Below are 16,765 nucleotides of genomic sequence, written 5' to 3'. Positions count from 1 at the left end.
GCTGAAGAAATCAGGGTTTTAAAAAGATTTTATACTTAAAAAAAGATCTATACATTCATGAATTGCCATGGGCCCAGAAAGCCAAAGATCCGTGGTTTGATTCCTGGTCCAGGGGAATTTTTTCTCATGATAATTCATGAATATTTCACCGCCATTCACACGGCAGGATTTGAAATGTTACACAAAGATTTATATATTTATAAAAGAATTTTATATATTATTGACTCTATTATTGAAAAAATTAATGCAATTATTGAAAGGAGAGAATGAAAAAGACAGGGAAATGAAAAATTTAGTCAGGTTAGAAGTGGGGAAAAGTCAATTAATATGAATTCAGGAATCTTGTTACAGCCCGGTAATATCATTCTTGAGATAAATTTCATTGGACATTAATTAATATATACCTATATTCTGCATACAATGAGAACTTTCATTAGCCAGTGGATGACCTTTCACTCATTCCTATTTTTTAATCAGAGTTAGCGGCCATTTTTGCATGATGGCATTTCTTTAATAGGTGTATACTAATTACTGCAGCATGCCTGGTAACTCAGTTCCAGGTATTTACTCTATCAACTTAAAAAGATGCTTTGTATCTACGATTTATTGACTATTTATGCACAACTTAACAGGAATGATACTATGTATATTTAAATAATTACACATGATCTTAAAAAAATAATCATTTAATTACCATTGATTGGAATATATTAATTATTTTAAAAATTTTGCTACCTTATTTTTTTAGGTGCTTTGGTTGTTCTTGATGTTCATGCAAGGGATGTGTTACAAGTACTCATCGACAAAAATGTAATGGCTGCAGATGATTTTGAGTGGCTTTGCCAACTGCGTTATTATTGGGAGGTGAGTAATGTGAACACTGTGTTATATCTCTGCACAGGCTTTAATCATTGGTTTAATTGAAATTAAATACATAGCATTATGATAATACTTTTTCAAACTTGGAACCTTAAGTGATATTTTTTTAATCCTAAAGATAAACTTACAAAAAACATATTTTGAGAGAATTCTTTCCCTGATTGTGGATCTCGTTTGTTGGGTTTGGGTCAATGTCATGATGCATGTGTCTTTATGACCGGAATCACTTTTGTATGTTTTTAGTTTGTTTTCTGTTTTTGAGTTCATTTGTTGTTTGTTTTATTTGTCTGTGAGCATGTTTGTTTTTGTTTTAATTTTTTTTGCTGATTTGATGCTATGGTGATAAAAAATAAATAAGTGATTGTTAAGGAGAGAGCCATCTTGAAGTGGATGTACAATAAGATTACGATTAAAACACAGTGTCAAGTGATATTTATATTGAATTTAATTGCTGTGATACGTTAGTCACTAAATGTAATAGCATTCCCAGTGCTTCATTAACTATTGCAGCAATTGGTTGGTGATTGGGTATGCTAGAGTCATTCGAGAATGATTCCAGCATGGAATAATTCTGAACTTCAATTACTTGATTATGAAGTGAGTCCTAGGTTATATGCCTGAATCTTTTTTGTGTGGTTCAAGCATTCCCACCTCACTGTGATGGGTACACACATGTTTTGTACTCCCCTCATTTTTAATTGCACCACTTCTGCATCTCACTCGACATAACATAAACAAATTATGGTGTAAGGTACATGTATTCCTTACAGTCATTCACTGGAAGCCAGTTTTACTTTCATCTCTTTCAAACCACTTTGGAAATCATCTGAATCATTAAAGGTAACAAAAATAGTGGATAATCTATGGCACCCAGTTGGTGTTAGGCTAATTATAATCTGTTTGTACCCACCTATGTTGGCAAAAAATAATCTCAAAATTTCAAAGCATAAGATGCATTTGAAATCTCTGAAAAATATTAAGTTTTCTAAGGCTAAATTCAACTGCAATTGAGGCTCCAGAAATTGTAACTCTCAGGAAATATAGAAAGCACACTTGAAAGAGTGTTGATAGCATTTCATGTATGAGGGCTGTCCAGAGAGTAACAGACGTTTTCAAGTAAAAAATAAACAAAGTGAAAATAACAATTTTTGTCAGATATACTTTGAAGTTTAACTCTTTGGCTATTTTTATCCATAATCGTCATTTAAAAATTAGGCAATTATTATGATGTGGTGCCAGCTTTTCCGTACCATCTCTGTAGAAATCTGCTATCTGCTGCTTGTGAGTTCAATCACTGGTTTGGGTACAACGGCATGCAGTTCATCGTCAGTGTCAAGTCGTTGCGTAGCGAGTCACATCTTCATCGATGGAAACAGGTGGTAGTCCCTTCGCATTAAATCTAGGCTGTATGGCAGGTTATTGAAAACTTCCCTACCTTAACCCTTTTGCTGCTTCAATAGATTTTTCATCGGTTCCATTATTTTGCCTATTATCCAGAAAAAAATGAATTGAATCATTCATTTGACGTCGCTGAATGTCACCGCACGAATGGACGTAGTTCCGCTAGAATTTCGAGCAGATGACAGCACCTACGACCGAAGGGAGGGTTTTTCGAAAACGTAGATATTTACCCGCATGTCGTGTTGTAAGGAAAAGCTTTTTGAAAGTCGTGGAATATCCCCGCATGTCGCAGGCAATAACCATAATGTTTTTTGCGGGTATTCCCGCTTGTAGCAGCGAAAGAGTTAACATGTTGCATACCGGGGTATTTAAATACCTAGGAATGCCAAGATTGGAAATATGTGCCTATTAGGGCGTGATGCCTTTGGTTTAAACATGGTTAAAAAGCTAATGTTTAGAATATAACTTTATCCAATCAAACGTCATGATGCATCAATTCATTATGAATAACGAACAACAACTGAAAACGTGCAAACGAATATGTATTGTACGCTTTAAAATTTTTAAGGTTGACGCGCCTAAATGACGAGAATCTTCGTCATCCGTCCGGAACTTTTGGGAAAAAAATGACGAGAATTCTCGCCATCCATACGCAACGTGTTAACCATCCAAGAGCTCTTAGGTTCGAAATGCCATGTGTAGACAAGTGTTGCCATGGAGAAACAACTTTCTTCCTGAAGTTTCCCCAATGCTTGTTTTTTATTCGCGCATGCCCATTTTCTGAGTGATTATTCGTTGACCATACACACACCAAATACAGTGGAACCCCGATTTATCGTTCCCGCATTCATCGTTTTCCCGCATTCATCGTTCGCCGCTCCTGGTCCCAAATTAAGTTCCATAAAGACAATGTAATTTTTTCCCGCATCTATCGTTCCCCGAAGTATCGTTTTCCCGCATTTATCGTTTGAAGATCGCGGTCCCGTCGAATAATTTTCCCGCATTCATCGTTTGATAAAAATGAGACGAAGTGTTTACTACGTGTTATTTATGGCTAATTACGACAGACACATAGTTTGAATCTTCCCCAGGACATTGAAATGCGATAGGGAGAAGCAGAGTGCCGTGGGATAGTTACATAAGCGCATTTCCCAAGATTCGGTATCCCCCTCCCCGGTTGAAGCTTTCTTCTTCTCCGAAAAAAAAAAGGTCCCAGCTCGAGCAGGGATCGTATTACGACGACCTTAGCTTCGAAAGAAAATATCAAGTTACTCGAGAACAAAAGAAACCTTTTTCACGCCTCCCCCTCTCTCGACCGCTAACTTTTTTTTAGCCGACTCGCTTCAAAGGTGGAGGTCAACTGCTGCATGAATCACCTATTAGCCCAAAAGGTATCTAAAAATGAATTTCGGCAATTGGTATTATACTTTTATTATATTGAAATATTAGTGATGTGCACGTAATTTAGTAAAGATTGATACCAAACACGACGTATTTCTAACGTTATTTAAGCATTTTAAGCAAGGAAATAGTTGGAATAAACCGATGGTGATTTCTGGCGAATATGTACCGATATCCTCGCAGCTGATAGTGAGCTTCACGGAAGTTGATGCGATTTTTTTCGAAAACAATTACTCTGGTTACAATTTACGAGTTATGCTACAAGTTTCACTTGTCTGAGTTGCTAACGAAGCGATGTCTTCTCAGGATATTTTGTTTCTCTCGACTAGCAATCTGAATTCATCTGCTCATCTAGAGCTACGCTACTTATTGTTAGAAATGAGTGGGTAAGTTGCCTTCTCTATAGGATAAAAAATTTAATTGCGCAGTCATATGGTCATGCTTCACCCTCTGCAGTAAGCTCTGCCTACGCCGTACGCGATAGCATTAGTGCCGAACTTCACCTCGTACGAGTGGTTCCGTACTTTCCGGGGTGGGTTGACTTAAAACTAGCGAGTGTTTTCCGTGTGGGTTCAATGGAGTCCGGTTTCATTTTTATTAGTTTTATTCTTATTCGTCTTCGGACCATGGCCCTTCCGAAGATACAAGTGAGAACTTTAAAAGATGGACTCAAAATAATTGATGATGAAGAAAAAAATCCGGGCTAGAATGCGTGAATATTGCAGAACGCCTCGGTTTGTCCGGTAGCACATCACGGCAGGGGTGGGGGTAGAGCGAGATCCCAGGTGAAAACAAGAAGTGGGATGAAGCCGAGGATCAGGTGGGCGTGCCGCTGACGATTAACGCCACATTGCCTCAATCATATTAAAAATTTCATTGCTAGAAAGGAACATTTCCAATAATAAACTATTTTTGGCCTTCTTGATCCATCTCATAACCAATCACTGCGACGGCGAAATCAGTTGTTTGAGGCATAACACGCACATTTCTCGCGTAAATACGTGTACTTGAAATGGCATTTGATGGATAAGAATGTTTACAGTGAAATAGCAGTGAAAATTCCGAGTTGAGTTCTAAAATTTTTTAGCAAGGCGGCTTGTTCCCTTAGGATATTAGAAAGAGAGATAAGTCGAATCAACAATATGACCTAAGTTTTTCGATAAAGTAATAATATTCCTGAAATCAGCTGAAATCTCGTTTGAATCCATTAATGAATGTCATAATTCGCAAAAATCCAGCGGATCCTGGGACATAGGCAACCCGGACAACCATTCCCGCATTTATCGTTTTCCTGCATTCATCGTTCTTTTCATCCATCCCCCTGAAAAACGACAGATCGAGGTTCCACTGTATGGTGATAAATTTCAATTGGTTTGTGATTTTTTGCCTACAAAAACTTATCATATATCACTTGACAACTGGCAGGATTTTCAATTACAGCTCTCATTTTAATGTTCCACTGTATACAAAGTGCGATAGGTACGATGCGCTATATACCCCGGCTGGTTGGGTACGGAGAGTAGAAACACTCCGATGCCAAGATAGCAGTGCTAGTCCTGCCCATTGCCGTGCTATGACAAAACTTCTGTTACTTTCTGGACAGCCCTTGTATTAATTATTATTGTTCTTAATGGAACCAGATTCCAAGGTACATATTATGTATTTTATGTTTTTAAAATTTTGTGTGGATGATTGGAAATTTAATATCATTTGCTATAAAAACATTCTATAAAAGTAACTTTATCAATGAGATTTCACTGATGCATCACAGTTTTCTTTCAGGGTGATAAACTAGACACAAGAATGATTACCGCTTCCCTTTTGTATGGGATGGAGTATCTTGGAAATTCCCCACGTCTGGTCATAACTCCATTGACAGATCGGTGTTACAGGACTCTCTTTGGTGCGCTTCAACTGAATTTGGGTAAGATCATTCTGTAGTTTCCCTCTTCCAAGATTTCTTGACTCAATATTGTTCTAAATCTGAGGAGTGAAAATCTTTTGTGACGACAACTGTACATTTTGCATTTTTAACTAAAGGAGGGGCTCCAGAAGGCCCTGCGGGAACTGGGAAGACAGAAACTACTAAGGATTTGGCGAAAGCTGTTGCAAAGCAGTGTGTGGTCTTTAATTGCTCTGATGGGCTGGATTACATTGCACTAGGGAAATTTTTCAAGGTAATTCTTGGGTAAATCGTATGTTTGAACAGTAAGTTTTTCATTAGAAATTGCCTAATATTCAAGGTAATGTGTACTTTTTTCTGGTTCATTCATAGGGTTTGGCTTCATGTGGAGCATGGTCATGTTTTGATGAATTCAATCGTATTGACCTAGAAGTACTCTCTGTGGTAGCCCAACAAATACTTACTATACAGCAAGGAATTAATAGTGGTTTACCCACAATAGTATTTGAAGGCACTGAAATAAAACTAGATCCTACTTGTGCAGTGTTCATCACAATGAATCCAGGATATGCGGGTCGATCAGAGCTACCTGATAACTTAAAGGTAAAGTATAATTACTTTCATGTTTTTCAAGGGGCCTATTACAGCCATAATGTATTAATAATTAAATTGAATGCTTAGTGAACTATTTGCTTAATTATTTATGAGTTAACGTTTTCATTCGAAATAAGCATGCTTTATTCCTCATACTTCTTTCGTCCTCCCTGTCATTCTAATACTCATCAGTCATTACTTCCATAGTGAGACGTATTTATAAATTAGTTGCTGGGTTGTGCTTAGTTGTGTGGGTTGGGTCATGTGAATAAATATCATCCTGCTGCTGTTGCAGAGCCTTGTACGTATGTGTATAAACCTATCATTTTTCTTGGGTTTTATTCCTTTATTCATTTGGTATATGTGTGAAATGGTTTTGCTTGTGCATATTTTTAATCCATTTATTTGTTAATTCCAGGCTCTATTTAGGTCAGTTGCAATGATGGTGCCAGATTATGCAATGATTTCAGAGATAGTCTTGTATTCATATGGGTTTTTCACTGCCCGACCACTTGCAGTGAAAATTGTTGCAACCTATCGGCTCTGTTCAGAGCAATTATCATCTCAACCTCACTATGACTACGGTAATCATGCTTCCATGGCACTCATATTATTTTTTAACCATAATATTAAATACCAAACTATTAATAATAAATAATATTACTCTTTTTTACCATAATATTATCGCAGCTAAGCTTAAAGCCAGTGATTGCTTTCACTATGTTGCATATGGTGGATCAACCTCTAGATATAAATGTTAGTTATGAGTTAAGCGAGTTTACTTGTCAAATTGGCAGTTGTGGACAAAAGGCGATGGCAATCTGAGGGAGTATTGGTCTATCAAAGGGTAAGATGGGCCATTTAAATGATACCGAAACCTGTGAAGATGCCGTGACTTGGCGACTGAAGGCTGCCAACTAATGTGCCTCTCATCACCCAGGGGAGAGGGCAGCAGCTCTTCTTCCTTTATTGTTTCCTATGTTTAGGTGGAGACCGTATTGGTCGGTATATTGGCATACATTTCACCATGGGCATGATAACATTTACTTTAACGGTTGTGGTACTGCGATCTGAAAGACAAGAAAATACCACCCCTTTATATCCTGAGGAGTTGCAACTACCCCTCTCATTTTTATATTATGACATGATGGAATTCTCTTGAGTAAAATATTTGGGAGGAAAACTAGTCCCCCATTCGGATCTCTGGTCGAGGACTGTTTATGAGGGTACATGGTCAAATGCGATGAAATGTTAAGGATAGGAACATGGAACATTATATCACTTCATCCTGTGGTATAAAATATTAAGAAACAGTTAAAGAAGGATGTGAAAGAGAAGATAAACATAGGTGTGAAAAGAATAGCTGACAGGAGCGTTGAGTGGAAGGCTGCATCAAACCAATCTTAGGATTGTTGACCAGTGATGATGATGAACCCTAATATTTTGAAGTATCATTTCGGCACTAAGCATGGGTCCTTGTGTAGCCGATCAATAGCCGATCCTGGAAAACTCAGCATTAAGTGATGTTACACAAAAAAATAACTACCGTATTTACTTGTGTAAGCCGCTCCCTCATATATCCCGTGAACCCTCACTTTTGGACCAGCTCGTGAGGAAACTTCCTAATGCTTTTTGGGTGCGGTCTAATATAGGAACTCGTGATTCGTTGCTAAATCAATAAATTTACGTTTCCATGATTAATAAGGTTAAATAATGTTAGAAATTTAATTCCTGCGAAGGTTTCCTAGTTTCAATGCTAAACACTGGAGAAATAAACGATAAGAATTCAAGGGAAAATGGAACGAGGCTTACATTAAAATTTGGAGGATTCGTGTAATCCGTGCAACCCCATTTTTTCACTGGCATTTCCGGAAAAAAGGTGTGTGGCTTCTATGGGTAAAAACAGTAATTTGTCAGGTTCTTATTCATGGTGACCAACGTCATCTAGGATTATCACCTCAAATCATTGTCATGAAAACGTCGAGAATGAGAGGGAGAGAGGGAAGACACCAATCCATTGAGCTGGGTCAAGATAGGGGAGGGCTGAAGACCTAATACATTGTTTATTGCTGGGATGGAATCTTGGGATCAAGGGAATGGGTGAAAAATGGAGAAGTATATAGGCCAGGGATGGTAAACCTCATGGTGGTTGAACACCCAAATTGACAGAAGAGTAAACTTGTTCAACTAGTGTTGTAGCTCATGGAGTGAGATAGAGGTGCCCTCTCATCACCACGGGCCAAAATAATTGCACTGCTGGCCACTTAGACCATGTGTGCTGGAAGTTCGCCACCCCTGATCCTGTCAATCCATGACAGTGAGAAAGTGCTTCTCTAGATGATTATCTTGCCCTCCCCAGGTTCCATTCATCCCTCCTCCAACTAAACTAATCTTAACCCCTCAAGCACGGTGGGCCCTGACCCTTCTTGACGTCTCACAAGCAGAATAGGCAGCAGTTTTTAAGATAGTACAGTTGAAGGAAGGCGTTGATTTTTTAGATCGAATTCGTCAACTTGCTGGTTCAAAACGGAATTTCATCGAAACATTAAAAAAAACCCGAAGGCATAAAGTCGCTATGAATACTTTATTGGAAAGAAAAAATATTTCTTCAAAATGTGGAGTAATTAGTATTAATTTAAAATACAATATCTAACGGAGAAAAAATATTAGATACAGAAGTTCAGGAAGCGTACTGGGTATGCTTGATGGTGGCAAACGAAATTTAAAGGGCGCGTACTGGGTTCGCATGACGGCATTGAGGGGTTAATTCCCAAAGAAAAATATCTGAGGACAGAGTGGCTGAGAAAGGAAGTCCTTATTTACATGTGGAATGTTTGATTTTGTCTAGATAAAAAGTTGGTTTCAAAGAGCGGGGCATTGTACATAATTCACTTTGAAATAATTGCTTCTGAACTCTGAAAACACTGATGCAAAGGATGACAATGAATTACCCATTAAAAATGACATTTGCTGGCAGAAATTAGACTTCCAATTACATAATAAGCAGAACATATTTTGAATTACCTTTCCCACTTAATGGGATTGACAGAACAGAGTGGCCGAGTGTATGAGGGACTGGTTGCAACTTCTAATTAGATGGCACTTCAAATTTGCTGGCTTAGAATCAACGAGGTTTTACTGTAATAGCATGAAGAATAAAGAGGTGTCTGTATTACCCAAAGAATTTTTAATTTCACATAAATGCTTTGGAGAGTAAAACTTTTCTGTCTTAAAATTACCGTGATTTCTCTAGTGAAGAACTTTTTCTAAGATTTATACATTGCAGTTAATAATGTGACCTCTATTTTTACTCATAGGTATGAGAGCTGTAAAATCAGTTCTGACTGCTGCTGGTAACTTGAAATTGAAGTACCCTGAAGAATCTGAGGATATACTTATGCTGCGTTCCATTATAGATGTAAATCTACCCAAGTTTTTGACTCATGATCTTCCTTTGTTTGAGGTAAATATATGTACCATGGTGCCTATTTATGTCAGTGTTATGAATTTGATCTGTTCTGTATTTTATAAGAGGTACGAAATGCCATAGCTGAATTAGAAAGCTTGTGATTTGAAGGGGTACCCTAGGTGTTGCTGATGTGTGTTACTTTGAGTTTCTTTGAAAAACAACTGTGTTGTATTTATGTGTTTACCTGAAGTTATTTAGCCAGTTACCTAACTTATACATTGATGAAATGTTGCTTTGCTATTTATCTGATTTAGTGTTAAACAACCAAATGAATTTTTATCTTGGAAATACATTCATGTTTTTTTTTGTTGCATTCTTCCTAAGGTTGAGTCTGTTCTTAAATTTTTTTGGTTCTTCATACCTGTCCGGTTGTCCCCCATCAGTTCTCAGTTCCAAGGATGAACTCTCATTATCTGAATGAATGGCAAATTTAAACGATCAACCACAAGAAGTGAATGAAAATAATTTCACTGGAGATGTATATTTGCAGAAAAGCTCTGTGTAAAAAAAAACTTAAGATCGACTCCATAATTTTGTTTGCCAAGTAAAAAAGTTTAAATAACATGCAGTTAAAGACTTCATTATCGACCAATTTGTCACACTGCATCAGGCAACCACTGGTTCTTTCTCCAGGTTTTGATAAAAAAAAATCAACATATTTACCCAATCAGGGGCTAATCTATTATTTTTTGGCTGAAATATTGCCTGCCTTCCAGGCATTCACTGAAAACAGTAGTGGTCGATGTTGATTTTGAAGGGCTGCGTGAAATATGCTTTGAACACAGTTTACATACTGCATAGCATCAGGATCAATAGTGAAACTCCCCCAACTTCTGACGACATCATCCGTTAATTTGCAGTAATTTGTGAGTCAGTTCAAAATGTATTCTGTAGTCTGTGATGCAGCTTAAATTGTTGCTTTAATTGGCAACTTATTCTGATGTTTCACTGTCATAGTTTTCATAACCTCAACAATAAACTGCTCAACACGCAGGTACAGTGACATCATGGATTAACGGCCGATGGCTGGGAGTTAACGCAAAATTTGTAATGCAGTGTTGCATTCTGCTGGATAACCAAACTTTTCGATGCCTTGCATAGGTTTATCAACTTACGAACAAGCTCTCGGAACGCATCTTGTTCCTATGTCGAAGAATTACTGTATATGTACATGATTTAATCGTAAGACCGCTTTCAGACAAAATGATTTTCCCCTGGCTGCCATTCATGCCATGCCACACGGCATTGCAGAGAACCATCTCTTCTGAAAGCCACCTGAATTTCACGTGAACGGCGGCCGGCAAAAAGTTATTTTGTCTTAAAAGAGCCTCAATGCAGCACTGTCTGTATTTCACGCCGTAGACGTGCCAGGTTTGCTGGGCCAGGTTGAAATGGGTGCCATGCTGGCAACGGCACGATTCAACACCTTTGAAGACACATACAAGGCAATAGAGACCTATGGTAAGTTGAAAGAATGATGCCATACCATGGATGGTGGCAGGCGAAAAGTCAGCTCGTTTGAAAGCAGCTGTGGCTAGGAAAATGTTACAAATTGACGAACCCTTAAATGTGTGAGTTAGAGAGCAACTCTCAAAAGAAAAAAATGTGGATGCCCTGGGATCGTAAAGTAATACGTGTATGCATTTTTTTAGTCTTTTTTTTTTGCTTTTTGGCCTTGCATATGCTGCAGACCAATTTGGCTTTAGGTGCCAAATTCAAATCCTCGCCACCGCTCCGAGGTAATTCCAAAGTACAGACTTAATGCGATCGTTTCTGATACCAGTTCCACAGGCCAAGAACCGAGAACCTAGTACCGGAACCAACCCGTCTCTAAACATTCCGTATGACACCAAACCAATTATTTATTCTTTAAGGGTCAATGCCATTGGAATACATGCATTTTCACGGACTTATTTAAGCTAATAGATGGATGATTACATCTGGTAATGGGAAAACTTAATGTATTTGGATTAAAATTGAAAGTTTACATGTCTTCACTAATGTGGATTACTTTCAGGGAATAGCTTCAGATCTTTTCCCCGGAGTCATTCTACCAACTCCTGACTACACATATTTAAATGCAGCTGCGGAGAGAGTGTGCCAAAAAGAAAATTTGTGCTGCACAGAGCCTTTCCTCGTTAAAATTCAGCAAATATATGAAATGATGATTGTTCGACATGGTTTTATGATCGTTGGCCCACCATTTGGAGGGAAAACAACTGCATACCGCACTTTGGCTGGTGCTCTTGAGGATATGGAAGAAAGAGTAAGTTATCATTCATAATCCATCATTGAAATTAATATGCTCTACTATTGTCTATGTGTACATCATGAGAGTATGAATAAACCTTAAAGATGGCATAAACACATTAAAGAGCTCAAGAGCCAAATCTCACCGGATCTTGCCAACTACATGAGTTTCATGGCTGATGTGTGCTAAGAAAATTTTGGGAAGGACTTTCATTGACTCACCAATTACATATTGTTGTTTAGCAACTAAAACATTCCTTGATGCTTACCTTACAAATGTAATTTTTTGCGTTTTAGTCAGTCATTGGGACTTTACTCTGGAGCTGTGGTTGAATTTTAGAGAAAATGATTTGGAATTATTGTACATAATTTTTAAGCTAATAGCATTGCATTATGGTAATACAATTAGCAAAGTAAAATGTGTAGCTTCTGGTGGAAGAACCCTCTCTCTCTTTTTTCCTCACTCTCTCTGAGGCGACAGTTATAGGACAAAAATATTTCCTAACATAAATTTAAAAATAAAATAAAATATTAAGGACTTAAAATAATAATTTTATGTATCCTGTAAATTATACTAGCTATCATACTTGAGAGTACAAAAATTGCATGCACACCAGGAATTACCTTGGTCTTAAAAAAGAACTCGGGCCATAATTTGAGGATGTTGGGTCAGTTACATTTTTTGCAGTTTGCAAGATTCATTTATTTTGAGAATAATCCAATCAGTCTATCCTTAATGATAGAATTTGAAGTATTAAAAATATTTTCAATCCATCTAAGCTCATGCTAATTATTTTATAAAGGCCTGTTTACACGGTACATTAACACGTACGGGTTAATGTCTAAATGTATGAACGCGAGAATGAACGCCAAAATGCACCGTGTAACCACCCAACTTGTACGAATGCATGCACAGAAAATAGAACCTGTTCTAATTTGGTTCATGCATTCGTACATGTTCCGTTCCGGTCCACAAAAATCATTCACGCAAACATACATTAACTCGTACGTGTTAATGTATCGTGTAAACAGGCCTTTAGGCATAAATTGGAATTTCATTGGTGTTGGAAAAGCTGAAAAATGTAAGAAGATATTGTGATGGAAATCAAAGTGTGTGTGAGTCAATTTGTATTTTTAGAATTTTGTATACTGAAGAAAACTTTTCACATGTTTGGTTTCAATTTAATTGTAAGGAAAAAATTTGGCCGAAGAAATGCTCATTTTCTTGAGTGATTTGGAAAGCCTTGGTAGCATGATTACTAAATATAATGGTCGGTAGCACCACTTAATGAATATGTGCATAATACAATTTTATATTTTAATTAGGGTGAAATGGATGAGCATAAAGTTCAAATAACTGTAATAAACCCTAAAGCAATCACTATGGGTCAGCTTTATGGCCAGTTTGATCCTATTTCACACGAGTGGTCAGATGGTGTTCTGGCTATCAGCTATCGTCAGTTTGCCACATCACAAACACCCGACAGGTAATGTTGTTTACTGTATTACAAAAGCTGTAAAGCTCACCATTGTGAACCATTTATCTTAAAAAATTTCTGTGGGAGGGCCCCCGCACCACCTGCTTACCTGGTATTAGTTGCATCTAAACCCCCCAGCCTTAATTTCTAGCTGCACTCCTGGTTGGAAATATTTTATAGCTGATATATCAAGAGAATTGCTTATATTTGACAATGAGAAGCCTCTTGTGAATATGAAGATATATATGTAATGCATATTTATATTTAATTGAAGCTAGAAACATTTTTCATCTTCATATTGCTTCATGTTGTCTCTAGGAAGTGGTTAATATTTGATGGTCCAGTTGATGCCATTTGGATAGAGAATATGAACACTGTTCTGGATGACAATAAGAAATTATGTTTGATGTCTGGTGAAATTATACAGTTGGCGCCCACCACCAATCTCCTGTTCGAACCAATGGATTTAGAAGCTGCATCTCCAGCTACTGTAAGTTATTTTACGATGTGATGTGCAATTCAAATTTTTGTTTTAACTATTTTCCAGCATAGTTTGATATCACTCATAGTGGAATATCTTACTCGAGCAAGTTAGGGAAGTAGTGAAGTGATGTGTAAAGGCCGTTTTACACCGGGCATGGAATTGCGCAGGTTAGAGCTGCATTACTTTCTAAAATGGCGTGGAATTGCGCGAATGCATGAACGAAATTAGAACAGGGGCTATTTTGCCGTCTCGCATCCACGTATTCTCGCATGTGTTCTAGCAATTCACCGCTTTACACGATGCAATTTTGATTGCGCCTTCGCACGTACGTCTGATTGTGCAATTCCGTGTACCTACCGTGTAAAACGGCCTCAAAAGTGAAGTCTTGTGAAATTTTCAATTTTATCCTGTTCACAAGAAAAAATTGTTCCTGATTTTCTTTCTTAAATTACTCTTGAGGCAAGTTTTTGTATTCCAACCTCCTATGATTCCTTTGCATTGCCATAGCCCTAGTTAGATGGAACTGTTGTTAGTTCCTCAACCCATTGGCTTACCATGTTTATGCTCAGCAGATGACAAATTGCCATCTTTTTAAGTGAATGGGTGCCTTTGTCATTTGCCTGTTACATATCAATGGCCTGTGATTAAAGCACGTGTTATTTTTGTGCCTTATAATGTTTGAATTCTGTTGGTTTCCTTTTTGAGTTCTTTTGTTTGACTGCTCATTAATATATTGGTCAGTGCTGTGCCCAGAGAATGAATCTTTTTATTATCATCCTCATAGGTCAAAATTAATTTGATAGGTGTAATGCAGCTCTCTTCTCGAGTCTTACCTATTATATTTTCACATTTGTGTATTTGTTTTCCCTAATATCCTTGATAAACTAATTTACAATTAAAAGAAGAACATTGAGTATGCCTATCAATATTTCATACTATTATTATTAGTATTTTTGTGTAAGAAAAGAAAAAGAAGCTAATGCAGTTCTTAGTGTGAATGAAAACAATATGTGCCTTTGTTTTCATAAAATGCATTATTAGGAGTTAATGTTTCCATAAGGAAACTAAATTTTGAATTCCTATGGCTTTAGTATTACATATTTTGAGCCCTACTTTTTCTCTTCTTGTGTTATTACATTTCTGTGTTCAATTTTGATCGTTTTTGTTGAAGTGTTGAAGTTGTGGTAAATATTCAGTCTCAGGTGTACATTGTATTTCATAGCTATCTCAGGTATCTATCAGGGATGAATTCACATTTTTTTTTTGAAGCAGTTTCACAGTGTTAGGACACCAGCAAGCCTGTAATGAAAAAGTGCATACAGTCTGTTAGTGAGATATGTTTGATATTTTAAAAACCCTTAATGTTAAAAAAATTGAATCATGTTTTTTTCACCTAGGTTTCCCGTTGTGGAATGATATATATGGAACCAACTGCGTTGGGATGGGAGCCCCTGCTGAATTCATGGCTAAATACCCTACCGTCTTCGTTGTCTGACCTTCACAAATCTGTCATCAATCACTTATTTCTAAGATTTTGCCCTACTCTTCTTTTCTTCATTCGTAATGGAGAGGCAAAGGTTAGTAATGCACAGTATCATATTTTGTTTTTATTATGGCATATCTGGTGATTGGTGGAGTATCTTTTCTTCTGGTTCTGTAAGTTATGGTTAAGTTTAAATTATAGCCAAACAGTGTAAACCATTGCTCATAATGAAAGAAATTTATTGGCGAGTGTGTTTATGTTGTTTAGATTGTTCTGTGTACTCTTAAGAAAAACAAAACTGAAAGACTTTAAAAGTAATGGGTCATGAAGTAATGACTGTCTAGACTGTGGTATTGTGGTAAATTGTGGCCACAATTGAAAAATGCTTACCTGAGTTGAGCATAGGGTAGTTTCCTTCATCAAAGAAACCTAAAGGCATTGATTGCGATTCGTTACCCACCATTAGTGTATTCATAATATACAAATTATTTGATTTTAGAAATACCGGTTTAGACGAATGGCAGGGGTCAATTTTATCCACATTTGAAAAAGGCCAGAATTGGCGCCCATGCGATGCCACTCCCCGTGACGTCACAGGGACCTAGTTTCTACACGAGAGGATAGGAGTTTTACATCATCTGAGGTTACCAATGCATGCATGAGGCACAGAGCTCAGGGAAACATCTCTTAATAATTGCTTATTAAAATTGTCTAAGGTCGGAAAGGTTCCTTCTTTTGATAAGGTATTAATAATCCATATTTAAGCCAAGCGCTACCTGCTAGAAGGGTACTCTGCTACCTGCTAGCAACCTGTGTCGTATCAGCGCTTAGAGCCTCGCCCCAAGGTCACCTCACTTGCGGCAGCGGGAATCAGAACAACATCACACGGAGTTTTCCCAGCATTCATACTTAGCCGTCGCGTTTTCGCGCGCTTGAAAATTTTCACTTTTCATTTAATAGCGAAAAATAGATATGGTCATTAAAGAATTTAAAAGCGTGAAATACGTACTCCAGGAGTAATAATTTTCGATTTAGGCAATAAAATAATAATAGGAAGCCACCCTATTGCAAGAAAGAGCTCAACTTTTTCCTCAAAAATCAAATATTTTTATTACTTCATTATTTGTTGTGCTCAAGTTCCGTATAATTGCGTGTAAGAGGCGCATCTTTTTTCCCAGAAATTGCAGCCAAAAATGGCGGTGCGTCTCTTACACAAACTTCTTATCTTCCCCCCTCCCCTTCACCAGTCGCAAGTCCAAGGAGAACTGAGTGGCCTTGATTTTCACCATGAGTCAGTCATCTGAAACCCTTGGTCAAAAACAAGCGGCAGGCAGAGAATCTCCCTTATTGACGTACTTTTTAAAATACTCCTGTTTGCTTTTCTTACTTGCAAGCATTGCATCGTCACATCGGTAGCTCAGAG

At 37.5% G+C, this 16,765-nt stretch overlaps 1 protein-coding gene across 1 annotated transcript in view; it reads left to right on the top strand.

Moving 5' to 3' along the window:
* LOC124168953 (dynein axonemal heavy chain 7) overlaps nt 1-16,765 on the top strand; it is a 133,320-nt gene that overhangs the window by 17,001 nt on the left and 99,554 nt on the right. The window contains exons 11-20 of the mRNA XM_046547370.1: nt 749-864; nt 5,464-5,605; nt 5,722-5,858; nt 5,957-6,187; nt 6,597-6,762; nt 9,496-9,641; nt 11,665-11,913; nt 13,224-13,384; nt 13,694-13,865; nt 15,257-15,436. Of these exons, the coding sequence (XP_046403326.1) occupies nt 749-864; nt 5,464-5,605; nt 5,722-5,858; nt 5,957-6,187; nt 6,597-6,762; nt 9,496-9,641; nt 11,665-11,913; nt 13,224-13,384; nt 13,694-13,865; nt 15,257-15,436 (1,700 nt within the window). The remainder of the gene's footprint in view (nt 1-748; nt 865-5,463; nt 5,606-5,721; nt 5,859-5,956; nt 6,188-6,596; nt 6,763-9,495; nt 9,642-11,664; nt 11,914-13,223; nt 13,385-13,693; nt 13,866-15,256; nt 15,437-16,765) is intronic.

The sequence above is a fragment of the Ischnura elegans genome, chromosome 12, assembly GCF_921293095.1.
Source record: "Ischnura elegans chromosome 12, ioIscEleg1.1, whole genome shotgun sequence".
In the NCBI taxonomy this organism is placed as follows: Eukaryota; Metazoa; Arthropoda; class Insecta; order Odonata; family Coenagrionidae; genus Ischnura; species Ischnura elegans.
Note: the sequence above shows the minus strand (reverse complement) of the source record. Positions and strands in the feature narration are given on the sequence as shown.